The sequence below is a fragment of the Phyllostomus discolor genome, chromosome 10, assembly GCF_004126475.2.
Source record: "Phyllostomus discolor isolate MPI-MPIP mPhyDis1 chromosome 10, mPhyDis1.pri.v3, whole genome shotgun sequence".
Taxonomy (NCBI): domain Eukaryota; kingdom Metazoa; phylum Chordata; class Mammalia; order Chiroptera; family Phyllostomidae; genus Phyllostomus; species Phyllostomus discolor.
In genome coordinates, this window is record NC_040912.2 from 83,431,872 (window position 1) to 83,455,324 (window position 23,453).

At 40.2% G+C, this 23,453-nt stretch overlaps 1 protein-coding gene across 4 annotated transcripts in view; it reads left to right on the forward strand.

Annotated features, from left to right (window-relative positions):
* Positions 1-247: 247 nt before the first annotated feature.
* The window catches only part of UBN2 (ubinuclein 2), an 87,334-nt gene continuing 64,128 nt past the window's right edge, over positions 248-23,453 (forward strand). Inside the window, exons 1-3 of one of the 4 annotated variants that reach the window (XM_036010949.1) lie at positions 248-2,040; positions 6,708-6,800; positions 19,483-19,584. In XM_036010949.1, coding sequence (XP_035866842.1) covers positions 1,570-2,040; positions 6,708-6,800; positions 19,483-19,584 — 666 coding nt within the window. In that variant the 5' untranslated portion in view covers positions 248-1,569. The remainder of the gene's footprint in view (positions 2,041-6,707; positions 6,801-19,482; positions 19,585-23,453) is intronic. The other 3 variants (XM_036010947.1, XM_036010946.1, XM_036010948.1) reach the window with 3 other exon arrangements.

A 23,453-nucleotide genomic window follows, 5' to 3' on the forward strand; every position in this document is an offset into this window, starting at 1 on the left:
AGCCTACTTTTGTCCACCCCTGTACAAAAATGACAGCGTTTTAGAAGCATGAATACAGCCCCTTTACAAGTCCTGTAGGAAAAGTGCCTGAAAACAGAGTTGAATACAGTGCTACAAAGACAATCTCGAAATGAGACCCTATTGCAGATTCGGAAAAGGAACAAAAGGAAAGAGGATACTGTAGGTAAAACAGAGTGCTCTCCCCGCCCCCCCCCCCCCCCCCCCGGCCAAAAAAGACAGCATTTTAGAACTGGGAGGAACCTCTGGAAACATTTATTCCATCACCATCTTCATACAAATAAGGAAAGTAATAGAACAAAAAACCTGCTCAGAAATGGTCTGTGACGTCACACTGACTCAAAGAGTCGTCAATATGTGACCTTGTTTTTAATCCGGTCAATGGACTTAACAGGATTCCTTTCAGGATGGGGAGGACAAGCCCTGAAATTCACTTTCTACTGAATGGATTAAAAGGACAGTAATCGTCATTCATTCAATACGAATTCCAATTAGTTTATCAAGATGTACCTAAAAGGCATGCCCAATCCAGGTTTCACCTCACCCTGAAATGGATCAGTTAGCATCTACTTTCACAGAGTACGTTCTCTAAAATACTACCAAACCCTCTTAAGAAGTTTGCGATTAATATCAACAGTTCAGGCTTTAAGAACGAGCTCAGAGCTGTTTACTTGCTTGTTCAATTTCCCAACTGTAAAACGCTGTCGAGCATTTTACGACGGTGCCACACACAATGCCCTCCGCGGCCAGGAGAGAAAAACAGGAGTTGGTCTGGGAAAGGGAGGGCTGTGGGAGTCAGCGTGGCGCTTTGCGGAAGGAAGCCGAAGGGCGAGTCCGGCTGGAATTAGCCATTTCCTTTCTGCCCTCGATAACTTAGGGCTGCGGGGATGCTGGGAAGGCAGGTACACCCGCTGGTCCTCGCGTCCCTCTAACCTCTCTCTGAATCCGCCTTGAATCACCAGCTGACAACCCCAACTCTCTACAGCCGAGAGCGGAAAGCACAGGCCGAGCGGGCCCCACCGCCATTTAATAGGTCGGTCCCGGAACATCCAAACGCTCGCCTTGGGCAAATGCCTCTGATTTCCGGATGTGAACAGGAGCTTCTCTGGAACCCCCAGACCCCTCCCTTTTAGGAAGGGCGCAGACGGCGTCTTCCGTTTCCATGGAAACAGGCCCACCTTGACGTCACTTCCGCTGACCTGTCTGGACTCCCAGACTGTTAGAAGGAAAAGAGGAAAACTGAGCCACAGCCACGACGGTGGACGCGAGCGTCTCCAGTCTGCGCATGCGCCCGCTCAGTGGCCTGCTTCTATTTATGTGGGGGATCCAACATGGCGGCTACGGCGATCCTGGCGTTGGCTGTGAAGCCCATCAGAACATAGTGGCGGGGAAGGGGGCACGGTCCGCACTCACGGTGGCGTCGGCGGAGACGGCTGAGGGTGGTGGAGGGAAGAAAAGCGACGGAGAGCAAAAGGAAGGGCGGGCAGGCAAAACACTCGGCGTAGAACCGAGCGCCGGGGCGAGCGAGGGCAGAGGGCCAGAACAGTAGGGATGGCGGAGCCTCGCAGAGTAGCGTTTATTAGCCTGTCACCGGTGAGAAGGCGCGAGGCCGAATATCCAGGGGCCGAACGCGAGCCGGAGTACCCTCGCGAGCCCCCCCGGCTGGAGCCGCAGCCGCACCGCGAACCGGTCCGGGCAGAGCAGCCGGTCCCGCGGGAGGCTGCCCCCCGGTCAGACGCGCAGCCCCCGCCGCGGGAGAAGCCGCTCCCCCAGCGCGAGGTCAGCCGCGCCGAGCCGCCAATGTCGCTGCAGCGCGAGCCCCCGCGGCCCGAGCCGCCGCCGCCACCGCTCCCGCAGCTGCATTTGCAGCCGCCCCCGCCGCGCGAGTCGGCTTCCCGGGCCGAGCCCCAGCAGAGGCCGCCGAGGGAGACTGTGCGTTTGGAACTGGTGCTCAAGGATCCCACCGACGAGAGCTGCGTGGAGTTCAGTTACCCGGAGCTGCTCATGTGCGGAGAACAACGGGTACAGAAGGTTCCTCCCTCATCCCCCAGACCCCGGGAGCCTCAGGACCTGACCGTCTCCCTCAGTGGTTTGCACCTCTTGACGCCCACCCTGCGCGCCTTGGGTCTCCCGGGAGGGCGGGCTTGAGGGGGCAGAGGCTGAGCGGGTGGACGAGTGGTTGGTGCTGCTTTCGTCTGCTCCCCAGGGTTGGCCAAGGCTTCCACCCGGCTCCACCGATCCACCCCACCCCCCGCCTCGTGCGCCCAAAGCTGCTCGGAGCCGGTTTTCTTCTGCATCTTTCGAAACCTCAGATTAAATCTGAGGTCCCTGCAAGTTGCGTGGTTAGGTTTTCCGTGCGGAGCTCCAGCAGTCCTTTCCATTGGAAAGGAGGAGAAAGTCTTGGGGGACACGCCCCCCCCATCAAGCAGGGAAATTGTGTAACCCCCTCTAGTATTACCTTCATCTTCATCTCTTATTTGTTATGCTGGGCGCTGTGGCTGCTGAAATGCACTTGCGACCGTGGAGGATTTTTATTAATTGGAGGAGGTTTAAAAGTAAACATTTCCAGACTAAGAATTCCACTTTAAGGATGAAGGAGAAGTGTTAGTTATCTGGCTTTTTATTTTTTAGTTCTCGGGTTGGTTTGGTAAACCTTTTAATTTTTATTTTTCTCCGGAGTCTGTTCATATTGTAATTGAATGAAGAGGTGACTCTCCTGTATTATACGGCGCCTATTACCATTTTCTTATTTGAATGCATGTCATTAGTTTATAGGTTCGAGTTGGAGAATATTGCACTTGGCTATTGTAATTTTTGGAGAATGAGGAAAAAATTCTTAGCTTTGAATTTTTAAAAACTTCATTGAAAATATGTAGCTATGCCTTTGATGGAACTGGTGAACAATGGAGAGAGGAGAGAGGTTTGTTGGTAATTGAAATTTTTATAGTGGTGCATTTGTGATTTTAGAAGTAAACTAAGTAGGGAGATGACAATAACAGTAATTAGAGAACATTTTCCTCTGTTTAGAAATTGTGTTCTTTATTGGGTTCTGCTTCAGCACAGGTCTGTCTAGTGGACTCCAGAAGTCTCCTGTTTAGTTTTTATCCTCAACTGTCTTTATAGATGAAAATGAATGACTTCTTAGTTTAAAAATGTTTTAAGCTATGTCACTAGATTTTTTTCTGTGGCCAATTAATCTTTTGATTATTATTTACAAATATTGTTGTGTGGTCAAAGCATTGCTAAATGTTTTCAACTAAAATGAATTAAGGGGAGAGATCATTTTGGTCACTTCATCATAACATTTTGCTCTTTCAACTCATTTTAGCATCTCTTATTTATAAATGTCATGTCATTCCCCCACCCCCAAATTTTTGAAAATATTAGATTAGAGCATTTTCTAAATAATTGTATTTCATCTAGTAATCCAAGTCTGTTTGCAGTTTTACTCCCTAATCTGTTTTGTAAGTTGATATGAAAAGCATTGTATTTGGGTTAAAATACGTAAGAATGGCTAATATTTACTGAATTCTTCAGTGTGCTGGGCACAGTTCTGAGTATGGTGCCTAGTTTATCCAGTGTCCTGCGGCAGAGCTCCCTGAGGTAGGCACGGTTATCTGTGCACTTGACAAAGGAGGAGGCCGATGCGTCTTTGCAACAAAGATCTGTCAGGTTTTCCTATGATTGCTCCCAATGAACAGATTCATTACATAACTGCAGAAAACTCCTTTCTAAAACAAAGTTGCCATAGACCCATGAAAGGAAATCCCAGGGAGAGAGACGTCAAACAGCAAAAGGCAATTCAAATGAGTTGGTCTGGAAAGTGACAATCCCCAGAGATGGCTTTTCTTCCCCTTGGGGCGAGACCAGTCATTTTTAGGGATGTTGTAATATTTTCCAAGTAGCTTTGACTTTGAGTTATTGTCATTGAACAACATACTATACATATAGCTGGGTAAGAGCAGAAAAGGGAGAAAAAGAGGTCTTGTAAAATTAAGAGAAAAAGATTCTAAAATTTTGAAATAACCACCCATCATTGAATAAGATTTCAGCTTCAGATCCTTGAGTTCATAGGTACAGTAATAAAAAATGTGTTACCTGTGAATACCACCTATTTTGGGGTATGTTTAAATCATTGTCCTTCATAAATACATAATGAACTCTAACACCCAGATTAACTGAATGCAATCAGAGTCTTTTCTATACTCTATATTTTATTAATGGGGAAAAGCACAATTAAATGAGCCTATGTTGACAAAATATGAAAATCAAAACCTCCTTCCAGGTTGTCAGGACAGAGGTTAGCTAAACCCTTGACCTTTGTCACCTCTGTAGTGTACTGAGTCCTGACTGGGATGGTTCAGGTTGATGACTGAGGCATTGCAGTCATCTCTGTCCTGTAAGATTAATTTGTTCACCACTCCTGGCTCAAGGGAAATAGTACAACTTAGAAATACATTTTGGCAGTAATTGATACACAAGAAATTTTTTAAAACTTAGTAAACTAAAAAAAAGGGGGGGTTAACTAGAACATACATTTGTTTGGCCTTTTTTTTTTTTGTATGTCCAGAATGATAATTGAACATTTACTGTCGAAGGAAAAAGAAATGGTAATAGGCGTTCATGTGATTATGCTATTGCAGACTCTGGTGGTGTTCCATTGCTTTTTACACTGCATATTTTGGATAATATCTATGAAAGATTTCCTGAAAATGATGTCAAGTTATGGTCAGAGGACAAAATTATTGCCTCAGTTTTGCCTGGTGGCAGTTGGTTATTTTGATATTTATAATTTTCACATCTTTTTCACCTGAAAAGCAAATGGTTTACTTACAGCCTTGATTGTGGATAGGGAATTATTTCTCAACTGTGAAAGAAAAGTGAGCCGGTTTTTGTAAATTTATATTTGTACACAGTCACGTAAATATGAGATTTATTTTTGATGCCTACATGAAATACCTTAGAATGGCACATAAGGTAATTCCTGTTAAAAGTTATATACCTATGTATTTGTGTTTGCACATGTGAAATGGGTCAGGCTGATGGTAAGACCTGGTATTGGGACTTGACACTGACATGAAGGAACAGTTTGTAAAGGCAAGGCATGGTGGGTGCTCCCTGGCCTTGACTTTAGTCTCCGCATAAGGCTGTGCCCCAGACATGCCTTGAATTTATTTCATTACCTGTCTCTTCTGGCTAGTTTACTTCCTTTCAGATCATGTTTATATTTTCCATTGGTAACTCCTATTGGGATAAAGGATTCTGTAAATGTATTACTTAACTACAGTAATTTAACAAATTGATTCTAAAACTATTTCCTTTAAGCTTTAAGGTATATCCCTTTATTCTGTCCATTTTTTCCTGTCATATTTTTAAACTGATCATATCTCAGCCTTTGTAGGCAGAATGAAGTGCCCCCATTCCAAAGTGTGCAAATATTTGTCCTCTTCTGCATTTTTTCCTTGCCCTTCAGGGTCAGCCAAATACGTATCCAACATTTCAGCTTGTCACATATTTTCATTTTTTAGTTCCTTGAAGATGCTACTTCAGTATATACATCCAGCCTCCCTTTTTTTAAAAAAATTAACTTTCTAGTCAGTTGTCTTGTGGCTCCTTGTTTTGGCTTTTCTTTGTATCTTGAAAAATCGTATAAAATGGAATGTGTCTGCTAAAATAGTAAACTTGAGTAAAGGAGTGAAGGATGTGATTTATCTTTTCTTAAAATCTTGTTTGTTTCGGTTAAAATGGAAAATGTGGGATCTTAGCTGTGTGGTGGTTTTTTTTGTTTGTTTGCTTTTTTTTTAAACATGTATTGCAATAAACTTTCTCTCCCCTGCTGGGTAAACCATGTAGTGTTTTCTGCTTGCAGAGACTTCACTTTTCTCGCTTTGTGTGAAAGTGGGACATATTCCCTGAATGGTTATCCATTGACAGGATGTAGCTGATGTAGAGGTTGATACTGGGCCTCACCAGAAAGCCAGAGCAGCTATAGATGATCTGTGATAACTCAGGGCAGATGATTAAACGCTGACTCTTAAATTAATAACCTAGAGATCCCTTTAGAAACATTTCTGGGCCAAAGCAGTTAATTTTTGTTGGGAGGATCTCAAACTAGAGTTATAAGTGAGATTTTTTTTAACCTAATTTTCTTGGGGATCTTTTGTCATATTTTGGATGGGGTAACCATACAGTGACTTGACAGGTAGAGACAATTTGAATTGTTAAGTTCTTCTTTTTTTTTTTTAATTTAAAATCTTTTTTTAACATTTTATTTACTTATTTTTAGAGAGAGGGGAAGGTAGAGAGAAAGAGAGGGAGAGAAACATCAATGTGTGGTTGCCTCTCATGCACACCGAACTGGGGACCTGGCCTGCAACCCAGGCATATGCCCTGACTGGGAATCAAACCGGCGACCCTTTGGTTCGCAGAGCAGTGCTCAATCCACTGAGCCGTACCAGCCAGGGTCACACTGTTAAGTTCTTAATCAACAAAAAAACTATAGAGTGTGCAAGAATCCATTAAAACTGTAAAATATTTTTTACTACAAACCAGCATTTCTTTCTAGGTACTTTTAATGTTTGTAACTTACTAATATTTGGAAAAAGTGACTCATTATTAAATTTAAGGATATATTCAACTTTGAATTAATACTAATACTTCTATTTCTTTTCCCATTCATTTTGAATCAGAAGAAGCCCATTCACACAGAAGACCCATTTAATGATGAGCATCAAGAGAGGCAAGAAGTGGAAATGTTGGCTAAGAAGTTTGAAATGAAATATGTAAGTATAATAAAGCGTTCACTTAGGTAATTTTATCCCGTTGGCCTGTTTTCTTTCTGTGATTGGTGGAGAGGGCTTATAATGTCCATGGAGCACCTTAACCTTATCTGTTCCCACAAACTGGATCCAAATACGGTAAATGGTTATAGGTTTGTGAGGGTTATAATAGCAGCCATCATTATTTTATTCTTTCTAGAGTCAGGCAGTTTGCTTAGCATATATTATCTTCAGTCCTTATAACTACAAGGTAAGCACTGTTGACCAAGGTTGAGGAACTGATCTAGGGTCACACAGTGGCAGGAGCTAGGCTGCATATTTGGGTCTGTCCAGCTCTAATCCTTTGCCCTCACACTGCCATTGAGAATGCTAGTTTAGTGCCCTTGGTGTAGGGGTTCTCGCCCCTTCCTGCCCCTTAAGAGTTAAGAGAGTGAATGTGTGTACTTCTAAGGCCCCTGCGATTAGAATTAGTCAGAAGCAGCCTGAAATTTCTTTGAAAGTGTTTTGTTTACCTTAAAAATTTATGTACTTTTAATATTCTGTGCTACAGTAGATTGGTGCTTCTTTTGTTTGTTTTTTGGAACATAGCTTTTCTTTTTGTTGTATTTATTAGTGAAATGTGTACTTCAAATGGAAGCTAAGTAAATTAAAAATCAGTACTTTTCAAAAATCAAGAATTAAAAATAAATGCAATATACAAGGAGAACTTTTTTTTTAAGGCTGCATGGTATTCCATTGTATGGGCATACCACAATTTATTTAACCAGTCCCCAAATAATTTAGATTGTTCCAAAAAATTGGCTATTGTAAATAGTGTTATAGTAAGTTACCAGTAGTGTGGCATTCAGTCTTGCTGGGGAGTCTTTGCTGGACATAGAAAAACCAGTGTTTTGAAATTGGTTGATGTGTGAAATTGAGTTCCAAATAATTAACGTGTATTCAGGCACTGCCATGTGCAGGGGTAAAATGTTATTCTTGTTCTAATCCAAATTAAGGGGCCGTATTTCTTTTCTAGGTTTTTATTTTAGCTACTCACTCTCTTATTTCCGTTCTCATTTAAGATTTAAAATGCCTTTGCTTATGAAGGCTTTATGTGCATAAACCTGAAAGCATGCCATAAATATTATGAGTATAAAATATATATATTATAACAAATTATTTGGGAACTTTTAAGAAAATCGTTAGGCTAAGAAAGACTTGGCAGAGGTACTGCATCTAGCTCCGGGCTGGCCCAGACGGTCGCTCTCAAACAGCAAAGGTTCATACTGTTGCTCAGGCGTAGTAATTCAGATGTCTGTATGTGTATTTCTACATATGCTATGTATACACGTCTATGTATATTCCTACTTTTAAGTAAAGGGTCTCTTAAATATTGTGTGTAAAATCTTAACAATATGTTACCCCACCAAAATTAGATTTTGTTTTTCTAATTTTTATTTTTCTGTTGAGGAAAAAAAGGACTTAATTCTTCAAGGCTTGTGAAGCACAAAACTTGTATCCCTACATGTTACTTTTGTTTCCTTCATGTTATAATTTAGATGTCTTTGTCATCATTTCTGAAAATGGCTGGAGGTTGCTTCTAGCCCTTTGTTTCTTGGAATGAGAGATACAATTATTTGTTAAATTTTGTGTATAAATAATAAAATACTTCATTTACACAGGACAAAGGGGCATAACAGTTGCCCTCTCCTGGAAAAACTTTCAAAATAATTGGTAAGACAAGAGATGTATGTGTAATATACACATGCAGTTCGAAGCAGTTTCTGTAGAAATGAATGACTTTTCTTTGGGGATGTGAAAGTGAGTGAGGGGCCATATCTGTTCTTGAAATCAGAGTGAGTTTTGGAGACTTTGGTGCTGCAATTAAATGGATACTTACAATCCCCCCTGGAACCACATTTCCCTGTAATTCCTGAGATAGCTTCTCCACCCTTTGGAGGATAGTGGTGGATGAGAAGCAGCGTATTGTAGTGGAAGGATCAGAGGACTTAAGAGCCAACACAACTGGACCCTGATCCTGACTTTGCCATATCAACTTGGGTGACCTTTTTGAGGACTCTGAGCTTTTTTATGCATTGGTACCTGTGAGAGGCAATAAGATCTGCCTAGCTAATCTTACAGCACAAGGGTTTTATCAGCATCAGATGAAAAAAACAGAATATTAGTGTTTGAAATACTGAAAGGGCTATCTAACTGTGAAGTAGTTTCATCACTGAAACACATCACTTTTGGAGAGCTGCTCTTATTCTGTACATGTCATGAGTTTTTTTTTTTTAATTCTATTTATTTTTAGAGAGGAAGGGAAGGAGAAAGAGAGGGAGAGAAACACCAATGTGTGGTTGCCTCTCATGTGCCCCCTACTGGGGACCTGGCCCACAACTCAGGCATGTGCCCTGACTGGGACTTGAACCGGCGACTGTTTGGTTCCCTGGCCAGTGCTCGATCCACTGAGCCACACCAGCCAGGCCTCTTTTAACATCTACGGGATTTTAGCCTTTATTAAGCGAATACCCCACTGACTTGGATCTTTTAGTTCAGGTATTCTATTCCAAATGGCCTTTGTCTTTGGCTGTTCAGTCACTTTTAACTGATTCCTCTTAACTATTGTGGTTTTCTTAAAGACTACAACAAGTTATTTGGAACCTTTGAAGAATATATCATCAGGGCAGAAACGACCTGGGAGAAGATAGTGTTCAGTGTAGGCTCTCACAAAAGATCACTCTGAAACTACAAATGAAGGTCTGTACCGACCTGTAGTTCACTGTCCTGTAGTTCAGGAGCAGCACATTCGGATGTCCCCAAGAGTTCTGCTGCTCAGTCAGGGAAGCAGGCCAGGCAGACAGTGAGTGTGGGCGTCCGTCCCAGACGGTGGGGAGCACGTTCCCAGTCTGGGGAGCGCCGGCGGCTGCTCAGCGCCACCCCTGGTGACTTCGCAGGGGCTTGGGCTCAGGTTCCTTTAACGTCTCTTTTCTTGCTTTATTTTTTAGTTTTTAACCTTTTCATTGATTTTTATTGGGGTGACATTGGTTAATTGTACAGATTTTAGGTGTACAATTCTCCAATATATAAGCCGTCTATTGTACTGTATTCACCAACCCAGGTCAGGTCTCCTTAACATCTCTTCCTTTTAAATGTTTGTTTTTAATTAGAACATCTAGTGGGCCAAACGAAACGCATCTGTGGGCTACATTATCAAGGTTTCGTACGAAACCTTGGTGTACTTGCTTTTCTATTTTTTTCTGATATATTTAACTCATCATTATATCTACTTTTACATTTTGCCCTTTCCCTGTTGCAAGCAGAGTGGTTGGTGGTGTACGTGGGAGGGTATGCCATTTCCATTGTGGAGGAAAATGTGTTTGTAAGAAGTTTCAAAGAACTGAGCAAGTTAAATTTCAACTGGGGTTTTCCAGATTTGGGCAGAGATAGCGGATGATGGTAATGGTGAATTCTGTGGTTGATGGAAGGCCCGAGTGGCAAGTTTATGGGCTTTTTGTGGTCTTTTGCATGTGTAGCTGATGCTTGTGCTGGAGAGGAATCGCATGAAGTGGAGTAGGCTGCCACGTGAGGGAGAAGGGAAGGATGGCCCAGAGTATAGGATGTGCCCTTTCTCTTGAAGTGGTGGCTCTGGGTAGAAGGATTCGGACAGGTCTGGTAGCTGAAAAGCAGTGATAACAGAAATTACAGGGGGTGTAAACTTGTAGAAGGAGCACCCTGTATGGAATGGTCTCTGGTTTTCTTTCCCTCTTCTGTCCTACTTTTGTTGCTTCTGTCCTATTTCCTGTTGTCTTGCTCTTTCGGTGATATGACAGTGCATATTCAACATCAGTTGCTAAATATTTTTCCAGGGAATGGGGAATTTGACGTAACATTTACTAAATTGGTATCCTATTAAATAGCTAAGTCCAAGTTTTGACATGGCTATTCCTCTTTTAGGAGGAAAGCAGGATACAGTTTAAGTAGGCTCCCTGCCTTTCCTTATTCCTAGATTTTTTTTTTATAATTGCTTTCTTTTTTAAAAAAAGATTTTATCAGCCCTGGCTGGCGTAGCTCAGTGGATTGAGCGCGGGCTGGGAACCACAGTGTCCCAGGTTCGATTCCCAGCCAGGGTACATTCCTGGGTTGCAGGCCATAACCCCCAGCAACCGCACATTGATGTCTGTCTGTCTCTCTCTCTCTCCCCCTCCCTCCCCTCTCTAAAAATAAATAAATAAAATCTTAAAAAAAAAAGGTTTTATCTATTTATTTTATAGAGGGGAAGGGAGGGAGACCAGAGGGAGAGAAACATAAACATGTGGTTGCCTCTAGCATACCCCCTACTGGGGACCTGGCCCACAACCCAGGCATGTGCCTTGATTGGGAATCGAACCAGCAACCGTGTGGTTTGTAGGCCAGCATTCAGTTCACTGAGCCACACCAGCCTTATTTCTAGTTTTAAGGCTCCAAATATTTAGGCTAAATGTCCTAATTTCCAATTCAGTTTTTAGAGGTTTTCTAGGTTGGGAGTGTTTTTTCCTGAGGTCATATATATTCTAGAACAGGGAATGAGGTTGGGTTTGAGGGGTATAGATTTGTTCTCTAAGCCTTATAGGCCATATGGTTGGAAGATTTTAGAGGGTTTTTTTTTTCCCCTCTATTAACCCAGCCATCTTGAAAGATCACGCTATCCTAGAATTGGATAGAAATTGAGTAATAAATGAAAGCACTTAGCATGGTACTTTGTACCTAGCAGGGGCTCAGTTAAGACTGAATCGGAATGACCCGCTGAATAGGAAGACGTGCGTTGTGCCAGGCATTTATTACCATTTATGAAATCACATTTATGACTTTAAAATCTTCTTACTGTACTGTGTAGACTTTGAATGCCACCTTTGATACTTAATTCAGTGCAATTTTGGACTCAGCCTGCTAGCTTCGTATTTATTTTAAAGGAAAGGATAAGGGTATTTTATGGTATGAAACTAATTTCTGAGTAGTCTTATAAGTAAAAAACAGTTGATTGAATGGAATTAACATTGTTTTTACTCAAAAACAAAGTATATTCATAAAAAGTCTTTGATTTTCTTTCGGTGTGGCTTTTAAAACTGATTTTGTCCAGATAGGTTTTAAAGAATGGCAATATCTTAGAATGACTTTATTATTTCCCCTGAGTGACTTCATGGTAAGTACTACTCAATTGAGTGGAAAAGATTTATACTTTTATACCTAAGCCAATTATGGACTGCTTAAAAGTGTCCTCAGATATGGGACTGGCACAAGTGGATGTTAAAAAGCATTTCCTGGGAGCATTCTGTCAGTTATTCATATTCTTAGTTGATCATCTACACTTGCCGAGGGGTTACAGCTTTTTGGGGAACTCCTTGGCTTGTTTTCCTGTTTTGGCCTTAATGTTGTATCTGGTCACTAAGGACACAACATTAGGTAGGGCTTTGGGTAAACCAGTTTGGGCAAACTTGTTACCACCACCACAAAATAAATTCTACTTACAAAGCACAAGTAACCATGTATTTAGTTTCTATAGACCAACAATAGTATGATATTACATATACAGAAAAAACAAGAAATAATATTTTGAAATAAACTGATGGGGGTGTTAAAGCAAGGAGGAATTCTCAACTTGAATAATAGTTTCTTTATTGCAGTTACTGATTGTAATCACTTGCCATGACATGTCCTTTGAATTCCTTGGCCTCTTTGAGCTGAATAACTCTTCAACTTCGTTAAATCTCTTAGGAACAAATGAGAATCAGCAGTTTTTAGGGTATTTGGGGGGAGAGCCCTATCTCCATAAGTGGTGATTATAGAAATCTAGGTATACTATTTCTGTGCTGTGAAATCAACTCTTGGCTGTCTTTCCACTGACTTAAATCTGTACCCTTTCCTATTGGCAGGTTAAGAAAATCAGCAAAGGTGGAGAAAGGTTAGGTTGTGATAGGACTGGGACAAATAGGGAAGCTTTGTGACCAGGGGCTATTTTCTTCTCAATTATAAGACTGGAGTCTTAGCAATTAGTGTCCTGCCCGCTCTGTCTCCCATAGGTCATCAATGAATGTTTGTTACTAGTTAGATTTCTTCATGCCCTGGAGGCAGGAGGTGGTCCTGTAGGAAGAATATCTTGTTTGTTTTGTTTTCCAGCTTAACGTTTACAGTGTGATCAGACTGCATTGGCCTGAAACACTAAATATCAAGTTAAGCAGGTACTAATGACTCAGTAATTTTATTCTGAGTCATAGTCCTAGGGGAATAGGTGTGAAGGGGTTTCTTGATTTTAGATGTAGCAAAAATTCAAGGTTTTTTTTAAATTTGGAAAATACATTTTAAGTTTTTATAAGATGTGTTTATTGTGTAACTGTTAACATCAACCGCAGAGATCCAGAGACTTTATCAAGACTTTAATTTTGCTGCAAGGAGTATTCTTGCTAAGGATGCTGAAAAAGAGTACTTGAAAATAAGCCTACTAGGGAAACTCTGTGAAATAATCCTTTGCCAATCTAGTTTGAGTTCCTTTAGGTGAAATTTTAATACTTGTGAATTAACTGGTTTGTGCTTTTTGGCAACTGCCAGAAGTTTGGTTCCACCTCATACCATTTGCATGTCACTGACTTTTTGCATAATTGGGGAACTAGAGAACTGAGGTTGGAGAATATAAAAGGGGAGGGAGGGAAGGCAGGGTCAGGGAAGTGTCCCAGGTAAGGCCAGAGTTGAGAAAAAGTAAACTAAGGCCTGTGGTGAAGGAAGTCACTGGGTGTGTGCCTGACAGTAAGTGCTTTGGCAGAAAGCCATTACTATAGGTAACCGAAGACCGTGCAGCCCGGTCTTCGGTTACTTATATCCCGGTTGGAGAGGGATCTAAGAAGGCTGCCCTGGCCTGGGTGGATCAGATCCATGTTGTCCAGAGCCCTCTTCCAGCTGTGGGATGGGGGTGGGATGTGGGTCAGTTGGGGATTGGTTACTGAATGCTACTGAATGCTGCTGAATGCATGGTGGACAGGAACCTAAGAAAATCAAATATCTTGAATGGGTAATACATTCACTTAATAAAAATCGAAAAGATACGAAAGGCAATAGGATGAAAGGGACGTCCTCTTCCTGCCCGCCTCCCAGCTAATTGGTTTTCTGCCAGAGGCAATCATTCGAGTTTGAGTTTTTTGTCCCACAGATCTGTGCGTATGAAAACACTCACATGTGTCAAAGATTTTTGTTCACTGTGAAGAATGTGTAAATACAGATAAGCAAAGAGAAGAAAATAAAGATCCCCTAATTGTCTTTAAGCCCCCTGCCAGGCAGTCATAACCACTGTTAATAGTCAGATCGTTGTACTTTCAGAGCCTTTAATAATGTGTGTGCTTACATATATGCTCTCACACTGAAAGTTTGTAACCATTGTTTAATTGCCTGACTAATACAGGAATACAGCCCTGTTACCAGAAACAAATTCAAGTACACGTATCTAGCCCGAGTTTCCCTTCCTTTCCCACTCTCTCCAGTTATATCCTTTGTCCATTGGTGATAACCATAGTTATTATCTGCTTCTTATGATTCTTTGAGTAATTTGTGTGTGTGTGTGTGTGTGTTGGCATGTACCGATGTGTTGAGTTTTTCATAAATGAGTTCCTACTGTTGTATGATAGTTGAAAAAGCAGTATTTTGTTATTCTGATGTTGTCACCAATATTAATGTCTAGGTTGAACACTTTCAGATGCTTAGAGGACTTTAATGTCACCTTCTCTGAATAGTCTGAACTCTGGATGACATTTGGTAAACCGCTTACGTTACTTTCTATAATATGACATATTCCTTGACTGTGTTGTTTTAAAATGACTATTAACATTGAGTGGATGTGTCATAGTATATACAATTTATACCTTTCTCATTGTTATGGTGCTATAATTGATATAACGTGGTAAAGATCTTAAATTTGTATGATCTTTTTTGAGAAGCATTTTGGTCAGATTAATACAATTATAATTAAATAAAGCAATTTAACTTTGTCTACTATCATTGAAACGATTCACATTTGCTTTTTAAATGTACTGTGTATATTAGATTATGGACTCAGAACTCTTAACGACAGCTATAGTTTCCCGTGATAACTACTGGTCGCCTTGAAGACTTTCCGTATTTTGCTGTGTATAATGCATATTCACTGTTTTTGTGTGCATTATACATGGGATTATTATGTCCATGATATGTAATCATTACACCCCTGTATAATACACATCTTTATTTTTCCCTCAAAAATTTGAGCAAAAAGTGCACATTATACATGGCAAAATACGGTAAATGTTCCTAAATCTGTAATTGTCACTTGTACTTCTGCATATGTCTGATTCTGCCCGTTACAACAGAACATATTCGATTTTTTTTTTTTTTTTTTTTTTTTTTTTAGTTTTCTCTTAGCTAGGTGTGCCTAGATAAAGAAATATGTTAGGACAGCATAAAAAGACCATTTTGATTTTTAAGTAGAAAGCATCAAGGAGGAAAGATTTAAAACTTGGCTGAGTTGTGAAGGTGGAAGAATTCAGAGAGGATTAAGAGATTATTCCAAATAAGGGGGAAAAGGATGAAGAAAGATAAGCAATGTGTTTGGGGAGGCTGAGTAGATAGAGTGAATGGATCAAAGATGGAAAACTAAGAAAAAAGTTGGAAAGGTAGTTTGAGTCAGCACGGAGGAAGCATTTTACTAATGCCAGAAGGGTTTCGGATTTGTCTTATAATAGGCAGGATGCTTCCAAGGCATTCTGAGCCGAGGAATGACAGGAAATGGCATTTTAGAGATGTTAATTAGGTGATACTGCCTAGGATAAATTGAGGATAAATATGACAGAGGAGAGGCTAATTAAGACATTCATTACATTGAAGTGAAAAACAACAGCCAGCATGACAGCCATGGCAGAATGGAAAGAAAGCTGTAGGTGTAAATGACTATATGAACAAAAGTTTGTGGAGGGAGAGTTTTGAAGTAGAAATTGTCACAAAAGGTTTTTAAAATTAGCATTGTTGAAATATAATTAAAGTAAATACAGTTCATCCATTTTAAGTGTGCAGTTTGAGCCCTGGCTGGTGTGGCACAGTGGATTGAGTGGGGGCCTACGAACCAAAGAGCCACTGGTTTGATTCCTGTCAGGGCACATGCCTGCGTTGCAGGCCAGGTCCCCTGGTTGGGGGTACGTGAGAGGCAGCCACACATTGATGTTTCTCTCCTTCCCTTCTTCTCTCGCTAAAAATAAACAAAATCTTTTTTTTTAAAGTGTGCAGTTTGGTGAGTTTTGACAAATGCACACAGTCCTATAACCACTACCACATCATGATATAGGACAATTTCATCACGTTAGGAAGTTCCCCTTTGTTTTTCTGCAGATAAACTGCTCCTTCCAGCCCTGACCTCTGGCAACTTCTGATCTACTTCTGGTCACTGTAGGTTTTGTGGATTTTTTTTCCCCTTTTCTAGAGTTTTCTATAAATGGATTCTTACAGTCTTTTGTGTCTGGCTTCTTTAACTTAGCATAATGCTTTTGAAATTCATCCATGTGTTGCATGTATCAGTAGTTCCTTCCTCTTTGTTATTGCATAGTTATCCACTTGACGGTGGGCATCGGGTTGTCTTCATTTGGGGCTGCTGTGAATAAAGGGGCTTTGGGAACACACATACAATGGAATATTACTTGACCATAAAAAAGAATGGAATCTTAGCATTTGGGACAACGTGTATGGGCCTAGAGTGTATTTATGCTAAATGAAATAAGTTGGGCAGAGAAAGACAAATACCTTGTGATTTCACTTATATGTGGAATCTAATGAACAGAATAATGAACTAACAGAACAGAAACAGACTCAGAGTGACTTTATCATTTTGTACCAGCCGTGTAGGATAGTTTCAGTTCCTTCCCTTTATTGTTAACACTCGGTGTCACCAGCTTTATTTGTTTTTATCGTCAGCTTTTTAAACTTTAGCGAATGAAACAGTTTTAAGGCAGATAAATAGAATGAATACCATGAGAATGTGAAGCAGAAGTTAATCTGTAGACACGTGGCAGTGGGCACAGCTTGCAGTTTGGGTATTGAGCAGCAGGGGTCTCCTAGGGGAAAAGTGACCCGGAGGCTCCACACCTCTGATAGAACTTGAACGGCACTTGGACTCAGACAGTCCTGAGCTTGAAGATTGGCTCTGTTGTTACTTTCTGTGTGAGCCTAGACAAGTTAATTGTCTGTTCCAAGCTTTAATTTTTCTCTGTTTGTCAAATGTGAAATAATGGGTTGTTGTACGTAGTGTAGGTGCCAACACAGAGTTAGCATTCATTAAATGGTAACTGTCATCCTCATCATGACTGGTACTTAAATATAAGTTTATGCCCCCATAACTTGTGACATTCTTGTAAATGTCTGCATGTGTTTCCTTCATAACTGGTCTCTTCCCCAACTGTGTTCATTCCCCTCCACTGTCGCCAGAGTGATTTTCTTAAGCACTAATCTTGTCAGGTTGCTTTTCCGTTCTAACCCTTTGGGGTCCCTGCGGGTGGTGACTTCTACTTGCCCTTGTCTGAACATAAATATTTCAGGAAAGCCCTGATTAGGACCTCTGTTTAAAAAGGCTCAGCACCACTTAGATTTCTTTTCTACCATATATCACAACTGTAATTGTTTTAAAAAATTTTTCTCCTCCACAATACTATAAAATCCATGAAGGCTGGTACTTGATAGGTTCTCAATTTCTGAAGTAGGTTGTGTTGTTTCAAATTGCTTGAGGATAAGACTTCGCACTTAATTTAGTTTCCTTCTGACATTTAATATGTTGCTTTCTATAACGTAAGTTCTTAACATAGTTTTGCATGTAAGCATTGATTCAAAATAACCTGTATAACTAAGTAGAATTACCATATTAAATATGGCTTTAAAAATTAGTATATATCCATTATGACATTAATACCTCACAGAACATTTAGGAAACGTGGAAAAGGCAAACGAAGAAAATGTGAGAATGTAGCAGAATTTCTTGGGAGACGCTTTCAGATTGCTTTCCAAAAGTTTTTTTTTTTTAATGGCCCAATTTTTTTTAAAGATGGTATTTATTTACTTTTTTATAAAGTGGGGAAAGGAGGAAGAGAAACATCAATGTGTGAAAGATACATGTTCACCTCTCGCAAGCCCCCAACTGGGGACCTGGCCCACAAACCAGGCATGTGCCCTGACTGGGAATCAAACTGGCATCCTTCTGGTTCTCAGGCTGGCACTCAACCCACTGAGCCACACCAGCCAGGGCTCCAAAAGAGTTTTTACTGGTATACTCTGAGCAGCAGTTTGAGCAGTCCTGTTTATTCTCCATTTTGTCAGAATTTTCAAAGTTTGTGATTTGATAGGTGAAGTTGGTATCTTAATTCCATTTATTTGATTTATTAATTGTGCTCCATCGAGTTGTAATGCTATCTTTTTCATGTTAAATTCTTACATACTAGGTTCAGTTATTGAACATTACTGTCCATTTATCTGTTTATTCTTACATTCCTGCCATATCTGTTTAAACTCATATAACTTTAAATATATTTAATATGTGACAGAACTAGTCCTCTTCATTAGTTTTTGTCTGTGGGTTTTTATATTCTTCCTAGAGCTTTTTTTTTTTTTCTCTTTTGGGGGCAAAACAGTTTCTCATGTATTTAACTGCTTGTATGTGACTTTTTCAATAAAATAATTCCTATCCGAGAAATAGATCTTTCCTTCCTCTGACTTCTGATTCCCACTCAGTTTTCCCCAGTGCTAATATCTGTCATGTAAGTGCAGTTATCAAAACTAGAAAATTGACCTTGGCACAAAAGAACTAACGACTGTGGACCTTGTTTAGATACTAGTGTTTACATACACTCATTTTTCATTTTCTTGTATGTCTATGTGTATAATTCTGTAACATTTAAGAAAGTAATAATAGTTTGGATTAATGGGGAAGTAGCAAAGATAATAGAGTTCCTATATGGTCTTCACCCATTCTCCCCTAGGACATCTTATGTTTGTATAGTACATTTGTTACATCTAACAAACTTGACATTGGTACATGAATATTCATTAAACTCCATGGCTTCTTCAAATTTTACTAGTTTTTTCCTAATGTTCTTTTTTAGTTCCTGCATACCATCCATGGTGCAACATCACACTTAGTTGTCTTATCCAGACTGTGATAGTTTTTCACATTTTCCTTGTTTTTGACAGTCTTGACAGCTTTGAGGAATACTGGTCAGTTATTTATAGAATGTCCCGTAAATTGGCGTGTCTGATGTTTTCCTCACGGTTTAGTTTGTCATGATGTTTTTCTCATTGTTAACGTAACTGGGGTTATAGACTCTTGAGAGGAAGAGCACAAAGGTAAAGTGCCATTTTTATCACAAGATAGGGAGGGTGCATGCTATCAATGTGACTCATCACTGTTGGTGTTGACCTTGATCACCTACCTGGCAGAGGTAATGTTGGCCAGATTATTTACCGTAAGGTTACTTCGGCTCCTCTTTTTCCTACTGTGCTCTTTGGGAGCAAGCCCTTAAGCACAACTTACATTTAAGGTGTCAGGGACTTAAATTCAACCTCCTGGAGGGGACATTATCTACAGAAATTACTTGGGATTCTTCCAGCAGGTATATTTTAACTTGATGGAAATAGCATGGGTACTGAATCAGTCTAACGTATTTGTTCTTTGCAGGGTGGGAAACCCCGTAAACACCGGAAGGATCGGCTACAAGATTTAATTGATATAGGCTTTGGCTATGATGAGACAGATCCATTTATTGATAACTCAGAGGCTGTGAGTAATGTATCTTTAATATAGCAGTAATTATATGTTTGTTTGGGGTAGTAGAAGTTAAGGGTAGAGTAAAGTAGGTAAAATAGTTCATCGAATGTTTTTACAAACTTATCTCCTATTGATGTAATCTAAATTGTTTCCAGTTTTATGTGCTTACAGATAATCGAGCGCCTGTGTATGCTTATCTTCGTGTACTTGAGTAACTGTGTAAGATAATTGCAGAGTGCAGACATATGTATAGAATGAATTTTTGCCAGTGAATTTATTGATCAAAGATATTTTCATTTTGAATTTTTATTGATATTCCCAAACTTGGGCCAGGTGTATTTTGAAATGACTTACGTATAAGAATCATGTGATCTTGAAGATTGGAGCTGCTGGGTTCAAGTTAATCTGGCAGACATCTTTAAAATGTACTTGATTTTTTTATTGATGCCAAGACCTAACTACAGTGGTGGTAATTCAACACGAGCCTTTATCACCAGCCTGTTTTGATCAAGCCCTATGGCTTTCCCCCTGGAGTCCTCTTTCTTTTATGAAAGGAAGAGGAATTGAAGGGAAAGGAAAGTGAAATAGAGTAGAATTTAAGGACGGTGGCTGTCCATTGACCACACAGCAATTGGAGGGTGTGCTGTATTTCGGTAGGTAAGGTCCTTACGTTCTTCTCAGTGCGCTAGCATAGTCTAAATTCTAAATGCTGAGATCACATCCTTCTCTTGCGCGTGCAGTGATTACGTAGGATGCAGGGACAGCAACACTGAAGTGATTATTATGCTCCCCACACATTAGTACGTCTCTTTCCTATTACTACGGTGCTTGGTTGCATAGAAGATGGCAAAGCATATGGTGGTAGGAGAGTGATAGGGAGGACTTTGAGCGTGAAGCATACTGGATACCCTGCCACACTTCTGAGTTACTTTGGTGTCCCAACATGAACTGGTCACCAGACCAGGCAGCCTGGTCTGTAGAAGTAAAATACTGATGGCGCCTTTACAGTAGAGGCTGCTGGCTACAGTAGAGGCTTACAGTGAGCAAGTGTGGGCGCTATAGGCCAGGGGCGGGTCTTTGAGCATCACCCACTGTTCTCCGCTGTGATTGGCTTGCCCAGCACAATTGCTCTGAGACTCAAGAAGATAATGACATGCTGAAAAGCATAAAGCATGTATAAAGCATTAGTATTAAAGTTAACATTATATGTAAGGTAGGTTTTGAATTCTAAATAACTCCAGAGGGAACTTAGCCATATAGAAAGGGCCATTTCATGTACTGAGACCTACGTAAACAGCATTTTTTTAAATTAATAAACATAATTTAAGAGCAATTTTAGGTTCACAGCAAAATTGAGCAAAAGGTTTCTTTTCTGTCCTTCTGCATGCACAGCCTGCCCCATTACCAACACCCCCCCACCAGAGTGTGGTACATAAGTCCCAGTCGAGGAGCCTGCAGTGACACATCACCAGCGAAGGCCCATCGTTTACTGTAGAGGTCACACTCGGGGTCGCACATTCCATGGGTTTTCATAAACGTATAGTGACATGTACCCACCATCATAGTGCCAACAGAATAGTGTCACTGCCCTAAAAGAGTGTCTGCCCTGTTTGTCCCTCCCTGTGTCCTGGCAACCACTAACCCTTTTACTGTCTCCATAGTTTTGTTTTTCATAAATAGCATTTTCAATGTCGTCTTTTGTAGTATTCAAAATTTTCAAAAAAAGTGTTTCTCAAAGTGACTTTTGCAGGCCATAATTGGATTACATACCAATATAGAGAGAGTGGCCGGCATTTTTAAAGAAAGGGAAGTAGAATAGAACAGGGGCCGTCACAGAAAACCACTGGTAGGTTCTGTGGTTTCGGTTGTGCGCGAATGTGTGTGCGTGCACACTGGGTTTTGATGTGTAATGTGTTTTCCACCTGGGCTATGGTGAAGGAAATTCGAAAGCCACTGCTTTAATAAGTAAGGATAAATTTTGTATGTGTAAGCTGTATAGAAGTTACACAGTTACCTTATAGGACAAGGTATATCACTGTTTAATGACAGGAAATTGGTCTTAAAATTCAGGTTGTTTATTGACTTGCAAAATAATGGTGTATTACTGTCTTTAATAGATTATTTGGGTCTTCTTATGAGATAATTCAGACATAAAACAATCGTGATCCAACCAAATGATTGTCTGTTCTTTTCTTGATTATATCGCCAATAAGCTTTTATTATTCTTATATTATTTGGTAGAGAGTAAGAATAATCTGGTTATAATTAATTCTCAGAATCTTGTACTATTTACTGCTATAAATACCTGAAAATAAATGATTTTCAAGATTACTTTTAGTCTCACACTTAGATGCTGCCAAATTTTTAAAAGACTGAAATATTCTTTATTATTAATAAATAAATAATATGACAAGGATGAGTAACACTCTTATTTAGATTGTCTCTTAAATTTCATTAGAACCTTCCCCTGGTTTACAGTCCCAGAACAGTGATGCGAAGTGATGTGGTCTGGGTCACAATAGCTAGCCATTGGCAAAGGATCTAAATCCAAGCCTTCTAATTCTCAAGTTCAGTGCCCTATTGCCTCTTAACACATTCTACCTGAAAGGATAGTTCAATTTGCATAGTTTGTTCTTCTGAAGAGCGCTCTGGTAGGGAAAGCTCAGCAGAATTCGGCAAAAAACACGTGTTGAGCACGTCCACACTTCCCGACAACCTGGTGATGAGGGTGCTCCCCACGTGAGAAGCTGCTTGGTATTGTAGATGGCGGGGGAGTCAGCCAGGGAGGCTGCTGTGAGCCAGTGCAATTACTCTGGCAAGATTCTGAGCCTCTCTGAATCTGGTTTCCACTTATAAATGGGAAAACATTGGCCTTCCTTGCCTCACAAGAGTACCAGGAAGACCAAGTGAAATAATGTTGATGAGGAAACATTGAACATTTTAAAGCACTGTACAGGTATATGTAAGCAAAAAGTGCAGGTGTGTTTATCTTATCACAAGTACACATTTTCAAAATAATATAAAATAAGGGTCTTTTCACTTTTAATCCTTTACTTCTCCTATCACTCCTTTACTTGTAGGTAGAACTGGATCCTTCTGAAGATTTTCCCTTTAGATTTTCATAGCAGCCCATGAAGTGGAGCAGCAAGAAAGGAGTTCATGCCTTTTTTTCTTTTCCTTTTCTCATTTCATTTCTTACTGATTCTGTATGATTAAACAGACATCTTTTTTTATTATTTCCATTTCCATATCATTTAAAAGTTAAAATCACAACTTTTGTGCAATACTTAGCCTAAATATTCTTATGTAACGCTATTAAGTTACATATATTTCTTACCCATGGCAAAGAATTTTCTTTAAAAATCTGACTTTCTGCCCTGTCTGGGCAGCTCAGTTGGTTGGAGCATCATCCTATATGCTGGAAAGTTGTGGGTTGGAGCCACACGTGGGGCAACACGGGAGGTGGCCAGTCGGTGTTCCTCACATCGCTACTTCTCCTCCCCAACCCCCCGTGCCTTTTGCTCTCTCTCAAATCAATGAGCATGTCCTTGGGTGATGATTAAAAAAGAAAAACGTCTGACTTTCTTAAAGACTAGTTAAGTATAATATGAAGAACCCTTAAGTAGAGTTCTTCATAACAAGAAGAAACAGCAGATACATTGTTTCTATTAGACAAGTAGTTCCTTTTTGCTCTCCCACTATAAAAATCTTCATTTGGTTAGGATTGACCTTCATTTAATGGTTGCATTTTGTCCATTTTCATCAGGTGAGATAATGATGAACTTTAAAATCTAGGCCTAGAGGACATCAGCTTTAAGGATATCCCCCTCAGACACTCAGTCAGATTTGGACAGTCTGAGCCTCTCCCTCCGAGCACAGTG